Here is a 24,625-nt window from a genome sequence, read left to right on the forward strand (position 1 = left end):
TATTCCAGAGCATTTGAGTTATCCTCCTTCTTACTGAAATAATACAGAAGAAATAACATATAAGAAACAGATGTCTTCATTTAATCAACTTTCTCGAAGATTTTTTTGAGCTTCCTTTGAGCTGTTTGTTGCTAAGGCTCTAAGAACGATCACTTCCTTGTAAAAGAGCATTATATACCTGAGATTCCAGCAGAGAAATTCTTTAAAGATGGTCTTTTCACCACTGTGTAGGATTCCCCAACTACAAACACTTTATACAGCACAGCGTTGTGGTTGATGAAGCTCTGGATGACGCAAGGGGGGCGGACAGCTTTCAGACCCTCCTGGTTGAAGATGATCGCCATCTGAAAACACAGAGTTGTGCACAAGTCTTTCAATAACTTTATATTCACCAACAAGTGTTGAGGGGGAACATCTACTGGTGGGTATCCATTCACTAAGTGTGGATTGTTCCCTTCTCAGCAGCTAGTCCTACTTCATTCCATCTCACTGACACACAACTCTTCAGACACAGCTGGCAGCACAGCTTTCAGTTTTCACTGAAAATTTTATTCTCAGCTCCTCACAATTTCATTCATTCACTTCTATTACACATGCTACTGGAATCACAAGGCTTTAGAAGAAAAAAAAAGAGATAAAATATTTGACCATTACAGCCAACAAAGTCCATACAAACACAAGCTTCTATCATGAGAATAATAGAAGCGTAAAGGCGTAGGCCTGTGTAATAACAATACAAGTTTTACTCTGCAGCTGTATTTCCTGTGGTTTGGGTCAGTACAGTTGCATTGTCATAAGCAATGGAGTTTCACCCACATCATCAGATAACTTTCTCCAGCACCCAGTATCTCTTACTGTCAGAGAATTTGGGGCCAATGATTTTCAGTTTTGATCCATTATTCTAAATTCTAAAAATTGAGCTTTTCATCATGTTTTCTCCCTGTCCTCTTTCGGCCTAATCATTTACTTGGTATGTAAAACAGCCCAGAGAGGTTAAGAGACTTCCTGTGGGTCCCACAACAAGTCCACAGAAAGGTACAGAATAATACTGGAGCTTCTTGCCTCAGCATGGTGTAAATGAGTTATCTCACCATATGCTTCCAGTCAGTTTTTGTACCTTCTGACACTAGCTGTATCTTACTGAAGTCATAGTAATTGGAAGGATTTTACAAAGAAACTTTTCTGCTTTATGCTCTTTCACTTCTACTTTATATTATACGTGATCAGCTACTCACTTCTGCACACTGTACTGACATACAGAATTCTTAATAACACCTCTGTTCCTGTATTAAAAATAGTAATTTAATAGGTTTTATTAATCAAAAACACAGGCATGGTAAGTGATGTAATGACTACACTTTTTATAGTTAAAAGTCTGAGATTTTTTTTTGTCTTTACCCATTTAATATTCTGCTTTGCTCCTGATCTGGTAGACCACAGGATCACAGAACCGTCTGTATATAAGCACAATGACTCAGGAGATTAACATTTTCTAAGCATTCAATGCCTACGTGCAGATGATACTCTTACGCTGTCTCTATTACACCAGATGCCAGCTGGTTGACACACAGACTGAACTTATGACTGGTGATAACCTGCAAAAAACCTATCCTAACCAGCAGCACTGTCCATCAAGATGATTCACAGCACTGTCATCATTTGCCTTTCACTGGTGGCAAGAACCATGGTTCTTTTCTCTGATGTCTTACAGCAGCTTTACCAAAGGACAGTTATGTTCTGACCTACCAGCAGCTGGGAAGGAGAACCTTTAGGCATCATCTCTGTTCAGTTTCTAACAGAAGTAGTACTGGTGAAGTGGGGTTCCAGTGCTGAGCTGGCTGATGCAATTTGCAGTACAGAAGCCATGTGGAACTGTGGGACATGAATACTAACAGCACCTGACCTAACTAGTTTGTGTTTTCACAGCAAAATGTGAAGTCTTGCCAGACAGGGCTGGCACCAAGCCCAGATTCAAGCCTGTACCTTCAGCTGTCCCTGTTAGCCAATACTTGATCTTTCTGAATAGTCATCTTATGAAGAAAAGCAGATTTCTGGCCAGATTGCATCCTAGTTTCAGTGTCAATTTTGCAGTGGGAATATCTCTATAGCAAATTAAGTAAATTACCAAAAGCCAAAGGAGGAGCCATTAATAAAACATGTAACAATTTATTTCTTCTATACCTACTATCTTCTAGACAGGCTGTATCGTAAACAGACTATTTATCCTACACTTCTGTTGCCATTACTGCCCATAAAATAACATTTACAAGATAGCTCCTCTCTGATTATAAATATACTTTTGGATCACTCCTGAGAACACAACAATTTCAAAAGTGACTACCACTACTAAATATGTAAAATGCCATGCTGGACTTCAGGCTTCTTTCCAGGGGACCTTTTTTGGCTCTAACCATAAGTTCATGTGATAAAACACAGCTTATATTTCAGCCTAATTTTTGCTCAGAAAATGTAATTCTGGCAGAGGCAATGGTATGCCTGCACTGTATAAAGGAAATATTCACCTGGGAAGCACAAGTCAAAGCCTAATTGGACAGGCCCTGAAAGCTTCGTACGTTCCAGGTTGCACTTGCAGAGGAACTCTACACAGAAAAACCAACAGAGAACTGAGTCTTAAATTCATTAATGATCCAGTCCCAAGTGCTCTCAAGAATGACAGCAAAAATTTATAGCAGCTGCTCCAGCAAACTAACAGATCTGCCTGCCATGCCTGTAAAATGATCCAAACTAAGCTTTAATGAAAAATCTAGCTACGTTTTTAAAAGCCTTGTCTATTCAAAAGTTCAGCTGTAGGCACTCTGTTCATCTAGACTGGCATTTTACTTTAAGGCCTTCACTTCCCAGAGATGCTGCAGCAACATACTGCACATTTAAGGAGCAGCTGGGAAACCTGGAACCGTGACCATGTTGCTAACAAAGGAAGCCAGGCGTTCTTGGAGCCAGCAGGGAGGACAGGATTCTCAAAACTGAGCTGTGGTATGCAGGAAGGCAAGAAGCACAAATGGAAAAGAATTAAATCAGGACTCAACTTGCCTAAATTTAGAGGAAGCTAAGCTCACAGAGAATGCACTCCTTCCAGGAATACAGAACCGTTTTAACTGCAATTGCCTTACGGGAATGTGGAAAAGCAGATAATGGTACCAGTTCTGTTCTTCCCACAGCTTCAACCACATTATTTCAACTGAACATGCCTGGAAACAGACACTATTTGCTATTCCTGTAGTTCCAATAGGAAACGGCCAGCCTTTATTCACCTCTCTGCTTCATCTGCAGCACAAAACCATTTCTCACCAGTATTATGTATGTTTTGGAGGGGAAGCATAGTAGGGCAGAAACCCCCACATCGTTGTGTAACCTCCAGCCAGATGAGAGGCTGACAAAGGAGATGCCTTGCAGACAGAGTCTGACTACAAACTGTTGGAAGCAAGTGCACAGTTGGACAAGCAGAACAGTTAGGACAGTACTTTATGGGTGTTATAGTCAGAAAGATTATCATGGTGAAAAAGAAACAATCAAGGAAGAAATGTTTACCTGTATCTGAGGATCTAGGTAGAAAACTCCAAAAAGGAGGGATCTCCAGAAAGAGATCCTTCCCCAGTGGTAGTCAGCCCTTAAATGGGCTGTAGGATGGGTGTAGCTTGAAACTGCTATAACAAGCTTTTATGTCAGGAGGTTGAAAACAGATTTGGCTGTCTGTCAGATACACATAAAAAATACTGGTGTTACTAAACCCAATAAGATGTGTGGGAAGGTGAGTGGTTTGGGCATAGCCCTCATTCTGCCCTCCTAAGGAATCAGAAAGCACCAAACAGCAAGGGGAGTGGAAGCAGAGCTACAAGAGTTTTTAACTCACCTCATGAGAGTTGGTTCCATGGGCCACTCTGGTTTTACAAACTAAATTAAAAAGAAGAAAAAAGCACCACTGAGACAGGACACACAAAACCCTTACAGATCCATACCCACCCACACTTACAGTCACTGGAGGCATTGACTGTACCAGATAACACTGACAGCCACTGCTTGAACAGCATCCTCAGTCACTGCAAAGCTTTGCTTGCTCCAACCTCTGCTCTCTCACCCACCTCCTGGAACTGAGGTGCAAACATTGGTCATTTGTAGGGTGAGACAGAGGTGGAAAGCTCAAGAGTTAGTGCCGCCATTGGAACTGCCACCCTGCCCACTCAGAGGGCTACTTTACATTGACTTTACCAACATTTGTAGTTTTGCCTGAGGCTGTAAAAATTTACATGTAGCACAAAAAACCCGCTGTCCTGAAAACAAGGGAGCTGGGTTACATTGGAAACCAACTGCTTTTCTTGCTTCCCTCTTCCTGGGGAAGGGCTGGAGACAAAATGGTCTGAACCAAACAAAGACACAGCATATTTTTTCACAGGAAATCATGGAGGGAGACCAAGAAGCAGAGAGAGCTCAGCAGTTTCTTTTCCATATTCCTTATCTGCTCCTGCTGCTATGAAACCAGGAAAGAGCTGAAGATCCTGGGAGCCACATGATGTGCAAAGATGATTTTATGCTAGTCAGAGGAGATAAAACTTGCATGTAGTGAGGAGATGGATGGGACAAGACTTCTTTGGGGGCTGCTGGAAGAATAAACCTTCCAGGCAAGAGAACAGGCAGATATGAAAAGTAGATGACCCGCACTAGAGTCCAAAATAAGTTATAATTGGACATTTTGGAAAGTGGTGCATGATGTCTTACAGACACACACTCAGGAAAGCAGCATAATTTAGGAAAAGAAATTAAATAAAAGAATCTGGAAAAAGCATTCCCACGATGTCACTCATTATTTCTTTATTTTTTTTTTATTTTATCATCACTTACAGGGACTGACTCAGGCCTTCTGAATACAAAGAATCATAGAATGGCCTGGGTTGAAAAGGACCATAATGATCATCCAGTTTCAACCTCCCTGCCATGGGCAGGGTTGCCAGCCACCAGACCAGGCTGCCCAGAGCCACATCCAGTCTGGCCTCGAATGCCTTCAGGGATGGGGCATCCACATCTCTGGGCAACCTGTTCTGGTGCGTCACCACCCTCTGCGTGTACACAGGTTATGCTGCTTGATACAATACAGGACCATCACTAGCCAGCCTGTATAGAGAAGACAGTGTACATGGGGTGAGGAAGGGGTGTCAAAGCCATTCAGTGGGCTCTAAATTCCCGCTTTCCAGTTTAATTTCAAGAGACCTATCTCCTTTAGGAGAGCAATGGCAGCGAGGGCAAAAGATGTTTTTTCCACACAACTTTACCTCTGAACCTAACAAATGAGGCAAACACCAAGGGAACAAACATCAACTAACCAATTCAGCTCACTTAATACCAGAAACAATCAAATTAAGGAATAAATTAAAGCACAAGCCCTACAACAAAACCTGCTAAAAAGCACAAGATCACAGCAGCTATTTGAGACTGTAGGCCCTTGGAGCTTGTGGTATACATTTCATACTCTTTCTTCCACTCCCCAAAATTATAATTTGCAGCTTGAACCATGGAAAGGGAGGAGTGGTGGAAAACTGCTTTAGAGCATCTGAAGGTTTCAACAGCCTGTACACCCTGGCAATGAAACACTCTCCTGCAACGTTGGCCACGATGTTCTTGGGGAGCCTGTGCAATATTCCAAACCTAACTTAAGCACCAACTAAAAATCCATATACATACTGAATGGGAATGCCAATCCATTCTTCTCTATAAGCTGCAAGGTATCTTCTCCACAGGCACTTGTCAGCTCCATAAAGGGTGGTGAACAGATTCTCTCATCTGCAAGACAAAAAGAGCCCAAATTAACACCAGGGCTTTAGCTTCTCAGCTGCGTATTTACAGGCTCTTGATAGACAGCTACGCTTTACCAGTTGATATTAAAGCATCAGAATGACTACCAGCCAAACATGAATTTGCAATTCTAGAAACATTTCAGAAGATACAAGGCCAATTTTTGGACACACTAAGATGGAAATATATAAGGCCTACATTTTCTCTAGTAGGTAGGCAAAAACCATTACTCACTCAGAAATACATGACTGCACAAGCTGTAGCCAATGAAGTAAAAAGACATACGGATGTTAGCTTTTAGCATTTTACAGAAGCCTGTATGGTTAGCAAGCGTGGTGGGAGCAGGCAGTCTCTCAAAGCAGGGATTACTGGAGTGCCACTCACGCAGCAGATTCCAGTGTGGATGTATTTCAGGCAAGGTGAGAGACATGCAATACATCTCACTGTTGATTGAGACATCTCTGTCATGAAAGCAATGCATGACAAGAGGAACCACCTAAATTAGCTCCTCAAAAGGGACAGTCTTAAAATACTGTGTCCACTGAGTTTTAACTATGGACAGATTGACTTTGGAGTCACAAATGAGTCATAACTCAAGCCAGCTGATAATATGGAACCACAGTTTAGAATGGGCTTGCCAAAACTCATTTATAGGACTTATTTCAAGGGACACCATGTGAAACCTTTATACCTGATGGAAACAACTATACCCAGCAAACTCAAGTCACACGTTTGTATTGGCCAGCATTTTTTCTTGAAAATAAGCAAAAACATGCCCTACTAACATCAACATCAATCCCAGTGAGCACAGAGAACCCAAACAGGTGGAGGCTATGCTATGCAGAATTTAGGAAGTAGATGTAAATTAAAATCCCAGCTAAAATCAACTATATACTCTCAGAGTACTGCATATTTAGAAGCTACTTAATAAGCGCTGTCAGGATTAATGCTTTTCATTTCATTTTAAGTATACATTTATGTATTTTCTCTCATACAGAAGGGGAAACAGCAACACTGAAAATAAAAGAGATGCAGAACTTTTTATACTTTGATATACAGATCTCAATAGCTGCTTCAGTGCTCTGAGAACATATGAGAACTCTAGCCATTAGCAATACTGTTGCCACGAGAATTTTTCTCTGAAAAGACTATTTTCATACATCCTGAAAGGAGCAGAAACATCGATGCTTTGAGGTCAACCTTTAGAAACTTAAACAAAACATCCCAGACTTCAAAGTTTTCAGTTTGCTGCTATGAAAACAGAAAGCAGCATCCAAAAGTGACAGGTACTGCAATATTTACAAGCCTTTGCCAGAGTGAAATAAAGTTCCTTAGTTGGATGAATTTAAGGAATCAGATTTAGTTTACAGATACTTGGGAGCAACTTTGCCTTGGCAGCTCTCCCACCCATATGCTTACGGCTCACAAATAACTTTGCCTTCGGAGCGTAAACGAAGAGGGACGTATGGTTTCATCTCACCTCCCTCCATTGCTCTCCCCTGCAAACAGCAATCGGAGACAGGGAGGTTTCAGTGCTCCTGCCGATTACATGACACTTGCATGGGGAGATGAAGGAAGGGACAAACAGTAATCTCTTTGACACTGCACTTAGAAAAGACCACCTGGCTCAACAAAAATTATCAGAGAAGACTCTTAGCATCTCAAAGTGCTCCTGCAGAATTTGCACAGCAATGGCATTTTCTCCACCAAGAAGGCAATTCTATCTCACTAAAGCTGCTAGAACAAACCATTAATTCACAGCTAGACCTGAGGACAAACAACACCAACCCAAGATTTCAATACAGCCTACAGCTAGAAGTGCCGCTCTGAGTTTAACTGCAGTTCTGAAGGTGGCTGTCAGTTTATAGAAGTTCTCCATCAGTCAGTGATGATCCTTACTTCCTTCCAAAGGTGGCAAACAAACTCTGAAGCTTTCTTACATCACTGAGCTCCTACTATCAAAGTGAGCACAGTCTCACTACACCTTTTCTGCCCTGAGGTTCAGGATAGGCATACAATTCTACGTCTGAGGCTCAATCTCAAAACTGGGTTTAACCAGCACAAAATTACACCATACGCTCCATGTGATGCAGCAAATAGCCACAGGCACATATAACTTTCCCTTCACCTCTCACAGCAGACAGCAGCTACAGCAAAATCCTACAGAGCACAAGTTGGGTGCAAGATGCTGCTGTTGCCTCTTCCCAAGCCAGTAGTGACCAGTCACCATAGGGAACCATTGTTAAAAAGGAAACAATAAACATACAAACAAATGAGCACAACAGTCTAGAGGTGAGAATGAAAGACGAAAGTCTGGCCATACCACCAACTCTGTGTTGACCTGGACTCTTTGGAAAAGGCTACCGCGTCTTCCATCTTTGGTGATGCACAAGTGCCCTTAGTTCTCAGGAGACTGTTACAAACACGATTTCTATACTCTCCAGTTCAGATTGGAAAGCAAAACTCAGGAACTTCCTCCTCACAGTGGGTGCATGCTTCGAGTCACACAACCAGCAGATAACTATCGTTATCAGCCCCATCTTCACACGGCCTTTAGTGAACAAAGATATCAGAAAGGAAAATCTCCACGTGTTAGAGGAGTGCAGTGATAAAAGAGGCTACATACTTTTGTAGGGCACGGTTACAAAGTTATATTTCTTCATTTTCTCCAAGTACCCGGTGGTCTGTCAGAGACCTACCCTTGGAAACTTGGCCCTACAGGTAGGCCATGTCAACTCACAGCTACCAACCTGACAGCAATGAGGAAGGGCTGCTCAGACTTGGCACAGTTCAGCTCTTGCTTCAGACAAATACCAAAAACATCTGTAGCGTTTTTTTTTTGTTGTTAGAAACAACACATCGTATTTAAATGTAAGGTCAAAATATCACTGTATCCCTCCTGCTATGTTTGTCCTTAAATTTATGGTACGACTTGGTACATAGTTTGTAGTGTTCTGCTTTCTACATATTCCTTATACTCTTCTCTCTTTGTGATTACATGATCTCAGATGGCTTCCTCCCTTCTTTCTTTTGAACTTTCTACATTTCTTCCCCATCCCATCCCCATTTCTTCTCTATGTTAAACTTTATTAACTGCCATTTCTGAAGGTATGAGAAGTCCAGCGCTGAATACACACTGCCATGCAGCAAGTAGATAAATCAAATAAAGGGCCAATAAGAGTAATGTTCTCAGTTTAACCAAACCTTATGTGATAACAAATGGAAACCACCGTGACAGCACCATACAAGGCAGACCCTGGATGGTATTCAATGAGGATCAATGGTCCTTGTACTATAAATGGTTATGAAGTACTGACACATAGGCAGCTGCAAAAAAAGCCTAAACTATAAGAACAAGACAAACCATTAAATATTTTCCTATTCAGATTTCTGTGGTATTTGCAACTTTGGAGACCTAAAACAACAAAAAATGAACTGAAGGTCGATTGTTATGCATTCATGAATTAAAAAGCGCATTTCCTTTCCCCAAGAAAAGGATTTTAAAAAAGAACAGTTCAGGCTCACAGATTGTCTGCAAGAATAGCTCAAAACCCGTGGCTAGAAGTGAACCTTGAGGGTGCCATTACCTATTAAACTTCAGATTCACAGTCTCAACACATGTTCCTACGTTGTAATTTTCTCAGCCTAGTAAAATTCATCATCTACCTAATGCAGGGACACACACTGAAGAATAGATACTTACAGTCAACACCAGAAATCCTATGCCATGAGACCATGACCACCAGCCACATCTTATCTCAGAGTTCCTATTTGCAAAGAGGAAGAAGGTTTTGCCTCTCTGTGGGGCTGGGATGACTTAAGAAGTTACATTAAGGTGAGTTTAAAGGAAAAGAACTTTTGATGCCAAGGCCATTACACCTGCTGAACAAACTAACTGTTTAAAGCTTCAGTTTGAACATCAGCAACCAAAATCCTGAGAGAGATACTGGAAAAGTGTGACCCCTAATTCTGTTTAGGAACCGGTGTGCCTCCGGTGGCGCAGTGGTTAAAGACGCCACTTTGCAACACCAGAGGCCCTGGGTTCGAATCCCCTGTGGTGCAAGTGGTAGAAGTGCCGCTCTGCTACACAGAGGCTCGAATCCCGGGGGGTTGGACTCGATGATCTCTAAGGTCCCTTCCAACCCGCACAAAACTATGAAACTATGAAACTATGAAACTACAAATAGAGCACTCTTGAATTTCTCTCTGAGGCTGGAAAGGCGATCAGTTGTTTCCTGAAGAAATGAGGGGCACAATCTCCACATCACACATAACTTCCTACAGAAAAATGACAAAACTGCTCTTGAAAAGTGCTGGTCTCTGCTGTAAATGCTCATTAAGATAACTAGGACAACACCTGTGTCAAAAACAGGAATGGCTTAGATCAATTACCACCAAATGCTCAAAGAGCAAATGTTAAGCTTTACGCTATTTAAAAGATCTACAGCAGACCTTATCAAATTCGGAACTTCCCATTTTAGTGTGAAAAGACAATCTCTAATAGAACAGTTGGTTCTGTGACTTGAAGATGCTTAAGCTTCTATAAAAATAAATAGTTGTTTTTGCCTCCCGTCAGAAATTTATGTTTATGTGAAATATTGGCAGAGCAGATTTAGCTCAAATATACATTGATTCATAAGTGTCACTGAAGAATCAAATTATAGCCAGATAATCATGGGATTAAGCCTTTTACTTTTACATAATCCTTGAGGTCCCTTCCAACCCGGGTCATTCTGTGATTTTAAGTCTGGAGGGGGAAAATTCCAATTCTTATAATGAAACAGCTGTATCCGGAGTGTTCTTAGCAGCATATTCCAAAGACACAAGAGGGCAGAGCAAAATTACCTTTGGGGGCATGATGCTAACTTTGCCAGTGCTTTAAATACAAGGAATTGTGCACTGACTATGGTAAATGGAACATATGCAGAAGCAACAGTCTTCATGTCTAATAAACTGGTGATTTTGAAGCATTTGGGCCAAGTGAGGAAATCTCATAACTGAATATAAACAAGTATTCAAAGACTCCCAAGGAACCTGCCATTCACATGCAGTTTAGGAGTTCTAGTTACAGCTTTTGAAAATAATGAATTTGGCTTACATTAGAGAGCAACGACAGAAGTTTATATAAAGGAGAAAGTCAAAGTAAAGGCAATCTGATGGATGTTCCCCCAGGTTCCCCTGCTGAGCCCTTCTTCACAGATAACCATTTCGCAAAGCTATGATCTGCATGGTGTTCTCTCCAATCTTTTAAATCTAGATTTTCATCTTATGCCCAGTTTCCTCACTAAAAAGGGTGGTCCTTTCTGATTTCCAAGAAAGGAATTCGCCTTTCTTGGGCAGTTAGGTTGAAATAAGCAATTTGCAAACATTCAGCTTACTCATTGTGATTAAGCCTCAAGGGTATTTGGAAGCACACCAGTGCAGCTACAGACTTGCCTTAAGTTAAAACAGACGTATTGTGAAACTCACTCACTGGCACTGCCAGCAGTGTGAGCTCACGGAAATGCAACAAGTTCAGAGGTGAAAAATTATCTCATCCCATTAAGGAGACAGATCAGAGGAACAACTGGGAGATGTGTGTTGATCACCAAATTACCTAATATTTCAGTGGGTAAGAGCAGTTACCCACCACCATGCAAACACAAGGGACAGAAAGCTTTGCATTTGAACTGAGACAGCACAACTCTTCTATGCTTCCCCTCTCTCCCCTCTATTTTTAAAATACATTATTTCAGGTGCTTGTAAAATTCAGCACTTTGGCTATACTACATTCTTACTGTACCCCAGAATTAAAGCCTTTTTCCAGCAAAGTAGGAGGATTAACCACAAGTGGACTACCTACAGGCTTCCTCCTCCTCCTGCTTTTCAGGTTTCTCAGTAGCAGCACATGCAGAGGCTCTCATGAATTCACTTGGGCACACGTGGCTACACAAAAACGGGATAAATGGACCCACTTTCCAGAAGAAGGATATAACCTCCTGGTGCTTCTAAGGTGCTGTGTAAAGAACAATCTTAACCAAAAATCATAACAAAGTTTAGAGAAAACCTGCTAGAACCACCTACGCTGAAACTGTTAAGATTTATTCTGTATAGTGATGAAGCTGTACCAAAAAGTCAGGAGATCATTTTACAGGCTGGAATGTTTCTAGTGATATGGGAAGAATGTAAGCCATTTTCCTCAACAAGAAAAAGAAAATGAACTGGATTATTTGGCAAGCTCAAAGAAGAATTAATCTGCATTTTTATCCCAATAATATCCTGCTCAGAACCCCAGCTTTGGAATACTGATATCTGTGAAACCCTAAAGGGATTTCCTGAAGACAGACAAGGCAAATCCACACCGTAAGCCTGCTCTATTTCAAAATGAAAATATAAGGTTCTACGTGAACGCCTGAACCCCATTTGAAGGCCACTCAACTGTCTCTAAGCAGTGATGTCTATTTGTTGTGTTTCACATACTTACCCAAATAGCCTAGTTACAGTACTGACTGCCATTCTGAAGCAAGAAAAGTCTCTGAATTTAGCACTCTTTCCAACACGTACTACTTTAGTATGTGGAATGATAAATGTGTCTCAGAACTAAGAGCCAGTGTCCAATTACAAGAAATACCACTTGCACTGATGGTTCAGTGCAGCTTATTTCAAGCTTCCTCCACCCAAATACTGAGCCAAGAAACTTAAGAATAGTACAAAACCATTTCCAACCCAAATTCCCATCCTCAAACTACATACATCCAGGACAGGAGCTGGTGGGATACTGGTCTGTAAACCACTCACCTAGATGGTGGGTGAGAGCAGCAGATGGCGGTCTGCACTCACCAGTATAACCACACACTGCTTGAACATGGCCAGGGAGCATCAGATTTTATGCACATACTTTGTTACACAGTACACCTTGGAACTTGAAGGAAAGGCATTAGAACAAGGGCCCTCATGTGTCTGAGCAGGTAGCGGCAGCAAGGAACCTCACAGTCAATTGACGTGTGTAAGAAATTCAGTTCACAGCAGAGCAGCAGCAGGATGCTAGTCACACTCAGAAATCTAAGGTGAAAATGTGAACAACTACTTAGTCCTTACTGCCTCACCATCTCACGTGTGTATGAGCACACCATGCAGTGCAAGAGCTTATATGCACATCTATAGAACACAACAAGATGTTGAGATAACACCAATTGGAGAAGCATATCACTATCACTGTATTAGTGAGCAAGGCTGACAGCAACTGAGCAGAGCATCACCAGTCATTTTGCAGATCTAGCTCAAACCTAACAACCTGGGGCCACCTCGGGGCTGTGAGGCCAAAAGGATTTTTCAGAGACATAGTGACCACTGTTTTCACTTGTATTTCATTATGCAAAGCAGCTTCCCAGAACAAAAGTGCGTGCTAGTGATGGTTTCCTCACTGCATCATTAAATGAAGGAAAACAATGTAGTATTTCAGTAACAACATGCGAAATAACTGTTTAGTCTGAGACAAATATATCTTTAAACAAGGATGGAGAAACCCAAGTAAATCAACAACATACGCAAATGACTCAAACCCTAAATCTACATGAGACCAAAAGGTAACTTCCTGTTCTCACAGTGTCTTTGTTCAGATTAGCAAACATGATGAATGTTGATCTCCTACAATGCTCATGGTTCACTTTGTGGGGTGGAAGGAACAACCAAATCAATATTCTGCATTTTTGAATCTATAACATTTGAAGAAGAGGCTGTAGGCAATTCTGAGCCGCTTAAAAAAAACAACATAATCTTCCTAACAGAACGCTGGTTTTCATCTCAGAAGGTCCAGTTCTGCACTTGCCTGCCATGGGCACAGCTGGAACATGGCTCACATCCAAAGGCTGTTAGGCACAGCTGCGACTTGATGGCTTCTCCTAAGTGGAGTGGACAGGGCCCACTTTGAACCCACCAAGAAGAAATAACTTTAAACAAACAAGCTACAGCTATTTTTATTTAACACCAGAAAGAAAAAAAAAAAAAGCAAAGACTTCTCTACATGGGAAAGTTTTGTTGGTGCATGTTTTTCTGTTATAATTATGTTAGTATAACTATATAGCAGAAGAATGAACACACACCACTCTGTTTACACTGTGTTAATTTCTTCCTTTAAGAAGTCCTCAGATGGCCTTGCACTCTTCTTTTTCTAAGTAACTGCAAAATGCTCTGGGTAGACACTGCAGCATTCATGCACTGCATCACAGATGACCAAAACACTGTGCAACTAAGTGAAGCTATTGGAAGGCAAAGATCGAAGTTCTTCTTGTAGCTACCCCAGGAGCCATTTTGTTTTCATGGGCCATTATTTACCTTATGTGTTCAATAATTTGAGACTAATCACAGTCACATCTAGCTAAGCCAGTGACAGCAGAAGAATGCAGACACTGAAACGTGTATTTCTGCCTTTTACTAAACTATGCTGCCCTGTATACTCTGAATACACAAAGAAACATATACTCTTCTCTGGTCTCAGTTACTAAATGAAGCCAAAATTCATGAACCTGCCATCACCTTCCATCAAAGAATCACAACAGCAAGAGTGGAGGAGATATCCTTATGCAAAAACACCCTGAAATAAAGCCCAGGAATGACAACGAGCTTGTGGCTGATTTGCTCAGTTTATATCCAGCAATGCTAGTCAGGACAAACAGTCTCCTGAATCACATCCTCCACTTCAGCAATGATTAACTACAAATAATCTTATTAGTTCAATCTTACTTGTTTAAAAGAGAATGAAAATATTGCCCCATTCCATCTGAGTGTAAGTATGTCTCTGCAGTTTCATCTTGGGCTCCTCGGCACAGGCTTGCTGCTGCTTAATGAATTTTTTGCTTATAACATATTAATCCTGCATTCCACCTCCTGCATAACTGATTTGTATGGACTTTTTTCTATGTATCTTTGTACAGCATTAGGGTGGAGGAGTTGTACCAGCTTCGGCAAGTAGTTCCCATCTGCTGACATAAGGACCAAACATACTGAAGCATACACACATTTGAAACTGGTTTATCCATTTAAGGCTTGATATAAGAGCTATCTCTGTGACGCATAAAATCAAATTCAAGCCAGAATTCAAGGCTTATGGGAAGTACTCTTACTTTACAGATTACAATACTATTGAAAAACTACTGTTTTCTACATATAATTGCCTCTTCTTCACTATCATCCTCCAGTTCTCCTTGTTGTTAGGAATGCAGCAAAGAATTCAACATCTCTCAACCCAGGGGTCCTTCTGGTAAAAAACTCTCCTCATACTGTGCTTATCTGACCTCACAGGGGACCTTCAGCCTGTTCCCTCTTTCCCACAGTCTCAGGACACTTCACTCCAGTGCCTCATCTGCTCTTCTGACTGACGGCTCACACCCTTTGCCATTCCTAACCTTCCCCTACCTATCTACACTGCCACCTTTTTTAATCACTTTCTTAAGGATAAACTCTTTCAGAGTTTGCTCTAAAACCAGGCCTTTCCTCAAGCCAGCTCTGCCAGAACTCAAGCTTACAAATTCACTTTCTTCCCCTTCCCTGGATTGCTGGATCTCTTTCACATTTCTCCTCTTCAATCAAACAATTTGAAAGATGTAAGGAAATGTCTAAAGTATATAAGCCTTCTCAAATAAGTATATACAAAAAAGACTGATAATACCTCAAGAGGAAGAAGCCTTAAGTATCAGGAAGGAATCAAAGAAAACTGAGCTAAAAAACAGTCAGTGTAAAATGGTAAAACACTGAAGAACGCTGAGTGAGTGTGCGAAGCTTTTCATCTCGTGGCTAACTACCCATTATTCCCTAGAAGTCCTACACCTACATTGATAAATAAGGGGGACACAGACTCCTAAAAGGACAACCTATCTCATATCCATCCATTAACAGGCTGCTCATAGAGGCTGTGGATACCCTGTTACTGGAAGTGTTCAAGGCCAGGATGGATGAGGCCCTGGGCAGCCTGATCTAGTACTTGATCTAGTGATTGGCAATCATGCCAGTGGCTGGGGGGTGGAACTGGATGACCTTTGAGGTCCTTTCAAACTCAAGCTATTCTATGATTAACTAATCCTTACAAAGGGGGCTGGAACCACTAAGAGTTTATAATGAACAGGCAAAGGTTTCCCCTTCCATAACACCCACTGTCAGGATGCACGATAGTGATCTAGAGAAGGACCCAACAGAAGATGTCTTGAGCCACACTGACATTCATTTAGGAAACACCACCGTACTGTGCAGCATTGATCAGTGAAGAGGAAAGTTGCATTTCTTTTCAGTGTCAACTCCCAGTTTTCACCAGATTCTCTTCCAAAGGAAAAGAAATATCCCTTGTCTTCAGGGAATGCACTTCATTGAGAAGCAAAGAATTAATTCACACTCGACTGTCTTCCCACCTACATTTTCGTAGGTGGCAAGAAAAGCGTGCTGAAATTCTGCGCTCTACACAGAACACATCCTGCACAAAAGAATTTATGAGTTACTAACAGGATAAGTAAAATCACAAGCTAAACTCTACTCTTCATTATATTGTAATCAGAGAAGCATTAAGGACTATCCGGTCTGAAAAATACTGGATTTCTACAACATGCCAGTTACAGGATCTCAACTCTGCTGTGTAGGTGGATTAGAAAGTTATGGAAAGAGCTAAATTCTTGGCTAATTTTCAAGGAGGGAAACCATTGCTAAGCTCAACAAAGTAGACATCTCTCAGCATGACCCATCATGATTTGTATAAAACATCTTTGATTTAGTAGACATGCTATTTCCTTTTTGTCTCATGTATTTAATGACCATTTTCCAGGCTTCAGGAATCTGGGAAGTCATTTTCTTTCTGACAGACTGAGAATGTGAGAACAAAGTCGGAGTGATAAGAGAGACATTCATGGCAACAGCATTTCCAAAATGCCGAACGTGTCTGTAGCTCTGGGAAAGCTAAATACTTCCATGGCAATTAGTAGATTTCTGAGAGATGCAATCATGTCTTTCATTCAAGACTTTGCTAATCTGACTCCGATCAAATGAAAAGAGTTAGCTTGTATTTACAATGATTTTATATATATATATATATATATACATATACATATATATATATATACACACCTTTTTTTTCAGATGGCAATTACAGTAAATAAATACTAAGATGAAACATTTCAGCCAGCTAAAATGCACATGAAAGAATGCTCATAGAAAATGCAGGCTTCTATCTTCTTCTATATACGTTTCATTTGTATAAGCTTCAAAACACAGGAAAAGTTTCACATACATCAAAGACTCTCTCAACATCCCTGGACTACCCAACAGGACTTCCATGTTACTGTTAGGGATACTGAAGCGGACCTTCATTAAGTAGAGCGGAGTAACAAAAGGATTCAGAACCAGGTCAGGATCAGAATGTAACAGCATTTCTACCAAGTTTTCACACAGCGCCTCTCATTTGGAGATTCCCCCCTTTTTACAAAGGCGCTGCTCATCACCACTCCATTCTACAGGCACAAAATAAGAGACAAAATGCTGAGAGGATTCCCCTACAGAAGATTCCAAGACAGGGATGGAACTCATCTTTTGTGTGTGACTGCCATCTGAACCAAGAGCTTCCCAGTCCTAGGCCACTCACTGTGCAACAGCTGAACAGTGTTTGTTGAGGCAGTTAAATACAGAGGATGGAAACAAATATTGAAGTAAAAAAAAAAAGTGCAGTGGAGATGTTAATAAAGCCACGACCAGCACATTGAATAAGTAGTTTAGGTAACGAATGTTAGTTCATTAAAAAATGCAGAATGTGATCCTGAGTAATACTAAGAAGTACGAAGATGCACAACAAAGAATCAATGCTGTATGCCTTATGTAAGATTTCTTTCTGTTTCTGGAAGCTCAAGCCATGCTCATTTGTTAGGTTTTCACTTCATGTTCTTGAACTGCTGTGATTACCATACAGTGGCTTTTTGGTCTTTGTGCCAGCAGATGATTTACGTAATTGTAACTGTCACCAGCACGATGTGGGCATACAAACACGCTCAGCTCTTGCATTCTCAGATACAAGGATCTGCACATCCATGCTCAGAGCACTTCGGAAACAAGCCTGACACGTACTGTACAAAACATCACTTCTGGAGCAGGAAGGCTGCTCTTTGACTTCAGTTCGTATTTGTGAAGATGAGATTATGCAAACACCAGACTTCTGAGACCACGGATTTGCCCTGACAAGACCATTTCAGCTTTTCTTCCTCTTCCCTGAGGCCAGCACTGGCGCCATTCATTAGCAAAAACCCATGTGCCATGTGGGAAACAGCAAAACCAAGCGTATACAGCTTTTCTGGGTAATTTCTATTTCTTCCCATTACTGTGGAAAAGGGCATGTGAAACTATCAGGCTGATGCAGTCAGGATGCCGTACAAGCCAATGGCGCACTAAAAAGCAGCACCAATGCATTTCTACCTCACAAGGAACAGCCTTTGAAACGTGACATCAGAATCTTCTCTCTAGGATTTAACATAGAGGATGCTGCTGCTTTTCAGTGCTGCTAAATTCAGCTCAGAACAAATGGAAAAACACTAGGAAAGGAATTCTATGTATTCTAAACAAGCATACATTAGCACCCTACAGGGGCACAAACCCGGGCAGTACCAGTCTCTGCTCTGTTCCAGACAGCCTGACTATTAGTCACATTTATGCCCTGACCACAGCAGCCAAACACTGTAGTTGGACACATGAGACTTGTACAGACAATTCCAGAAACTCATTCACACTGTGCCAAATGACAACGTACAGTCAGCTCGAGGGGGATTCTCCCTCCAAGAGCAGGGGGAATATTCTGTTTCCAACACGTAATAGGAGTCAGAGGAGACATAAAACTTGGCACCAGGCGGGAGCATATGAAGCAGCAGCCTGACAAGGCGCTTGTACTTGGGAAGCCCAGAGTCCCAGCACAACAACAGGAGGAAATGCAACGAGCCTTCCTCATGGCATCTGCGTAGGAAGAGAAACTGACTGCACTGCTGAACTGAGAAAGTAGAAACAAATCAGAGCACAGAAAGAGAGAATCACAGCAGATGCCAATATTTTCCTGTCTTCGAGAACGGAACATCAACATTTCAGTCTTTTTCGTCAAGCTCTTAATAGTAGTCTCTTTAGGTTACTGAGGATTGTCTGCACAGCCTATAGGGGAGTACAAGGCAGGAAACTGTCAGGAGATTCAGCATTTTACTCAATGCGGAGAACGTGCCAAGCTTCTTGTAAACAAAAGAAGATTGTGGGTTTGGTAATGCTGCAAAGGACACGACCGAGATGCTGGCTGTGCGTAGGCTCTGTCACTGCTTCTGAAAATGCCACACAGCCATGACTGAGGCAACACTGAATTGGGGCTTCAACAAAGAGCACGCAGCTGTAAGCCTGCCTCACTCACACAAAAGATCTGTCACTGCTGCAACTTCATTTCACACATTCATGACATTTACTTTCACAGGCTGTTTTCGCTGCACTGCGCAGAGCAGACACCCTGTGTACTTCATCCATCAGAAAGCAACAGCTCAGCTCCCAGGTGGGAGCAGGCAGGTATGAGCAGAGATGAAGTTTAACAGGACTCCCACCGCTGCTCCCTCTACATGAGAGTTCACAGAGGTGCCACTCAGTGTAGAGCACTGATTGCCATCATTACTGAAGGCAGCAGCAACTGAATACAACCTGTAGATCTGAACTCTAATTTCCCTCTGTAGTCCTACTTGGAGTACAAAGACACAGGCTTGCCTTTCCTGGGGACTAAGGGAAAGTAAGCATTGGCTCCAAGACTCATCAATGAAGAAATCCCCTGAACAGAGAGACCCCCTCCTTTCCAACAAGCCTTCCCCATCCACCCACCATTTTATGGAGCTGATATGAGGCTGGGGAAGACAGCAAGCATCTACTGATGCTTCAGGACAAGACAGGACACCTGGGATATTCACACTTACTTCAACTGTAGGTTATCCATGACGGGACATGAACATTCCACTGGGGAAACCAGCTTGGGAAGCCAAGGCAGCTCCATCACTGAAGGTACCAGGTGATCAATCCTCCTACATTGTGGGGACTGAATCTTACTTACCTGCACCATAGGAGGAAAGTGCAATCCTGAGAATGATGCTACTGCTGCGGCTAGTGCTGGTGAACATAAAGCTGAGGGCACCTCTATGCCAGGCTGATAATGGCTGAGAGCCATGCTCACTATCTTTTGAAATGCAACCTCCTCCTCTACTCCATGTGTTATACTCCACTCATGGTCTTTCTTCCTGAGGCTGAACTAGCTGCTAACTGACTGCTTTTAAATCTGCAGGATGACCCCTACTCTCTATACCATGAAACAGAAATTATGTTTCTTCTGCCAATAGTAAGTTCCCTTATTGAAATGAATGTTCTCCCCTCAATGCCTGTTTCTTAAGCCTGCCTGAGTAACAGAATATTCTGTAAATATATTCCTGTCAGCTGGCCAACACACTGATGCTATTTTCTGTAATACTGGTGTATTTTTAAAGCTCTACCCCCACAAATACTTTGTGAGTCTCCCACAGACAAGAATAGATTCATTTTCTATGTGAGAGAAAGATAGTGGGATAGATGTTCACGCAGCAGATTGAAATATAAGGCATTCCAGAGACATCATTGCCAATAGGCGATTTTCTTTTCTTCACTTGCAGCAGTTTGCAGTTAGATGTGAATGAAGCTCCTACCCTTTGCTCTCCACTTTCTGTTTCTCCTACTAAGCAGAAAATCCCAGAGAAGCCTCGGTGCCCACATTTAATAATGTATTTTTCTAATAACCAACTCAGTATTTTTAAAGGATTTTCATTTTTACAGGTCATGATCACATACATGAGGCTCTCTGTTCATTTTAATTCACCTTCCTTCAAAAAAAGCAAAAAAAACCCAAACACTGAAAACTGTAATTTCATTTTATTTTTAACCCTCGCGTCTGCTTTCAAAAGTGCTCGCATTCTGTGGCATGAGTCTGTTCATCATGTTCTGTGTTATATAAGGCTGCCAAAATCTGGGGTTAAAATGCAGTCAGCCAAATTTCAGACCTCTTTAGGCTCAGGAGCAGTTCAAAGCTGCTTCTCAGCACATGGTGGGGTCTTCCACACCAAAGCTTCATGGGCAGAATCCCACAGAGCTCAGCCAGCAGCTTCAGCCTGGAGGTACCCATACCTTTGAAACAACTTCACCTGCATTTTGTTTCAGATACTCATCAGAGAAATCTTAAGATATGTCAGCTTTTTATTTCGATACCCATTTGACTAAAGTATAACCAAGCAGAAGGAATCATCATAGAATCACAGAATGGCCCGGGTTGAAAAGGACCACAATGATCACCCAGTTTCAACCCCACTGCCACAGACAGGATCGCCAACCACTAGACTGGGCAACCCTGCGCAGGGCAGGGCGATGGCCCTAGATGATCTTTAAGGTCCCTTACAAACCAAACCATTCTATGATGCTTCACTGTCACAGGACACATTTGCAGAGACAAAAGCTAGTGGAAAACATCTAGGGAATGGCATAAAAACACAGAAAGCTTACAGTGATGTTTTCCAAAACATCACAGCTGTCATTTAGAGACTTTAAGAAATTAAACAGTTTATCTGCTCACTGTTTTTCTGCTGCTAATCTAATTGTTGTTCTGAACCCACAAAAATCGACATTCACAGCATCCTGTGGCACCAAGTTTGCATTTAGCTATGTGGTATCGGATTATTTTATTTTACTTTTTAAGTTTACCACCTACTGATTTCACATTTACGATAAGAAGCAACATACTGCTGTTCCCACTCATCATCGACATTCTGCTTTCATACAGGCCTGCACTGTATCCTCCTCTCAGCTGCTTCAACAAGTTTGGAGCTCTCTTTTTCAGTTCAATCAAATCCTTTGCCCAGTGAAGCTACTGTACTGAGAGTAGAAAAGAAAAGGTCTGGCCACTATTGTGCACATTAACACAGCACGTGTTTCTCTCAGGAAACTTTTGACTTTGCTTGCAAAGATTTATGACTCCTTAGGAGAGACAGAGCAACAAAAACATCCAGATTGATTTTGTATTTATTGCACAAGATTGGGGAAAAAAACCACACTTTTCTAAGCTTTGGGATCTCCGGCAAGCTAGTTCTGTTGTTCTAATATCTCAGGCTATTATATAGCCCTTACAAGGCTAGAACAGCCATGGTATGAAAGAAAACAAAAACATACTTGGTTTTAAAAAGTCATAGAAGAAAATACTATACTCACAGATGAAGATCAGATTTTGAACGCAGTCTCTACCTCTGAACAGAGTCCCTACCTTTATTATGGAAGTACAGTAAGACAACAAGCCTAGTCACTATGAACTAAAAATCAATCTAAAAAGATTATGAAACACTCAGATGTTACCTCTCTACCGAAGTTTGCTTAGTTCAGGAGGAAACACATTTCAGCAGTTTTAACTAAGAAGAGAAGCTGTGTTTACACAGTTACAGTGCATTAAACACACTACATTCCATCTGTGCAATTTAGAAAATTGGTCAGAAGTCGCCATCAAAGAGGTGTTCTGTAACACCTACACTGTTAACTCAGATTGTAAATCCTCCCTCGTTTTCGAAGGAGGGAGAAGATTCATTCTCCCAAAAACTACTGCAGGCCCTGCTCCATCTGGCAGTGCTGGTCAGACTGACACTCATCCACAACTGTACCTAGATACCAATTCTCAAAGAGTTGTATGCAGGGAACAACATTTAAGTGCAATACATGCAAGGAATCAGTTTAACCTATCCCACCCCTAAATGCACCTTGCACCTCCCCCACCCCAAAACAAATAAACAAAAACAACACTTGGTTCATATAAAGAAAGGAGGAAAACACCATGTCATACATATTCTGCTCATAAATTCCAATTAGGAATATTGGAAATAATATATAACTAGAAGTAAGATACAATTTAAGTTAAATTTTAAATTAAGAACCGGATTCTGTAGCTAGATTGTTGTTGGTTGGCTTTGCAGATCCATTTGGTTTGAGGCTCAGGAGGCTGCTCAGATGCTGGTTTTGAATCCTAGAGCAACTCCACGCAGCCTTCTTTCACCTTCTCCCCCCTCTCCCAGTGGAGATGTGCTCAGCTGATTACACAGGCATCTCCAGCCCACTGCACTGTGAAATGAACCAGATCTGCTTAAATCACTTCCATAACTTATCTTCCTTCTTTTACCTTGAAAAGCAGCTGTAAATTCAGAGGCTGTTATGACTGTGAGCTAACACGTGCCTGGCAATGAGAGCTACCTCATTACCAAGAAAAAGATAAGGCCTGGAAGAAAATTATGTTTCTCCTGCAATGTGCAATGCTCAAGGCTAGATTTAACCATGACACAGAAATAACCTGCCCCTGCAATGTGACACACAGCACGCTCTGCATCCTGGAAACTGAGGGCGGCTGCTGCTGCTTTAGGCTTTGCCTGCTCCGTCTAAGAGTAATGTTTCAGGAAGCCGAAGATCAAAGCAAGCTGATTTCTCCAACCTCATTAAAATTGCAGGGTGATGGTGGGAATTTGGTAGATGGACATTTCCCCACTACAGAAAATCCTTCACTAAAAGCATCATTACTCTGCACCATTAAAGGTCAAAAAGACTTGAGTAAATCTTACAACAAATGGCACATCTGTCCCAATATCATCTCAGCCAGCCATCAGCCACAGAGGTCTCAAGGGGTAAATGAAATAGAAAATTAACAGATAAATCGTATGTCAGAAGTATCAGTTCTCTGGTCAACTCAGCCATCAGACTTTGACTTGAACATACGAAGCATTTCATTCTGTGCAAACAATTTTTCCTACAGCGTAAAGATTATTACATTAAATTCTCATTAATTTTAATTATCATGCTATCTAAAATTCTTGATATGTTGACCAGTCCTGAAGACATGTTTTGTTTCAGACTACAAAGCATTCTCTCTTCTCCTGGATCGTTTTTCAAAACTGTAACATTTATTTAACCCCAATAACAATCATTATAAAGGAGAAAGTTAAACCGCATGGCTGGAGTGGCAAACACCAAGTCTGCAGCACTGTTAATCTTCCTCTGATCCCTTCTTCCAAGAGGCTGCTTCTCACAATCTGATCAAACTTGAAAGCCAACAAGTACATACTTAGAAGGATTAGCTAGTGAGGCAGAAAAGGAGAGTGAGAGCAAGAGAAGTGGTTCACTGTGCGAATTTCCTCACACTCACAACCCAGCTTGTTTATTAAATTTAATATAAATATAATCTAATATAGCTCGAATGGCAACCCATACTGAGCATCCACCACCCCTCCTCTGTCAACAGTCAACAAAACCCTGCACTGACACTGGCCTTAATTTAACACTGAAGAAACAGATGTGGAGGCAGAGCGGTAGCTGCAGTCCCATCAGGTCTCCTATGGCATTTACACCCCTTAAAACACTCTAGTTTTTCATCTAGCTTCAGGCTAACTGCATAGGAAGTTCCCTAGAGACCAAAACAGGACACGAGAAGTCTGGAGATACTGATGAATGAAGAAGGGAAAACAAAACACTGCTGAAACCCAAATAGTACCTCCTATCCTTGCTCTTGCCTGTGATTGTTAAGTGTTCTGAAATGGTGAGACAAACATCACTATATGAACAGCCAAAGAATCAGCACACTAAGCATTACACGCTGTGCATAACAGACTACTACAGACCTACTGCTACACAGAAGGATATGAACACTGTGGTTACTCAGAGTCTACTTGGAATCTAGGCGACAACACAGAAATCTGTCAGAAAACCTCACGTGGTGATGGCCATAGCACCTAGTGTGGATGATGCCTGAATGCTCAAAAGAGCC

General features: G+C 41.6%; 1 protein-coding gene across 3 annotated transcripts in view; it reads right to left on the bottom strand.

Moving 5' to 3' along the window:
- Positions 1–24,625, bottom strand: part of ITPK1 (inositol-tetrakisphosphate 1-kinase) — a 117,845-nt gene that overhangs the window by 14,537 nt on the left and 78,683 nt on the right. For all 3 annotated transcript variants that reach the window (XM_085549394.1, XM_015865245.2, XM_085549393.1), the window contains 3 exons: positions 5,695–5,793; positions 3,872–3,912; positions 179–344 (listed from right to left, as the gene is read on the bottom strand). In XM_085549394.1, the coding sequence (XP_085405520.1) occupies positions 179–344; positions 3,872–3,912; positions 5,695–5,793 (306 nt within the window). The remainder of the gene's footprint in view (positions 1–178; positions 345–3,871; positions 3,913–5,694; positions 5,794–24,625) is intronic.

The sequence above is a fragment of the Coturnix japonica genome, chromosome 5 (assembly GCF_054131305.1).
Source record: "Coturnix japonica strain WE chromosome 5, WE-NBRP24, whole genome shotgun sequence".
Classification (NCBI taxonomy): Eukaryota; Metazoa; Chordata; class Aves; order Galliformes; family Phasianidae; genus Coturnix; species Coturnix japonica.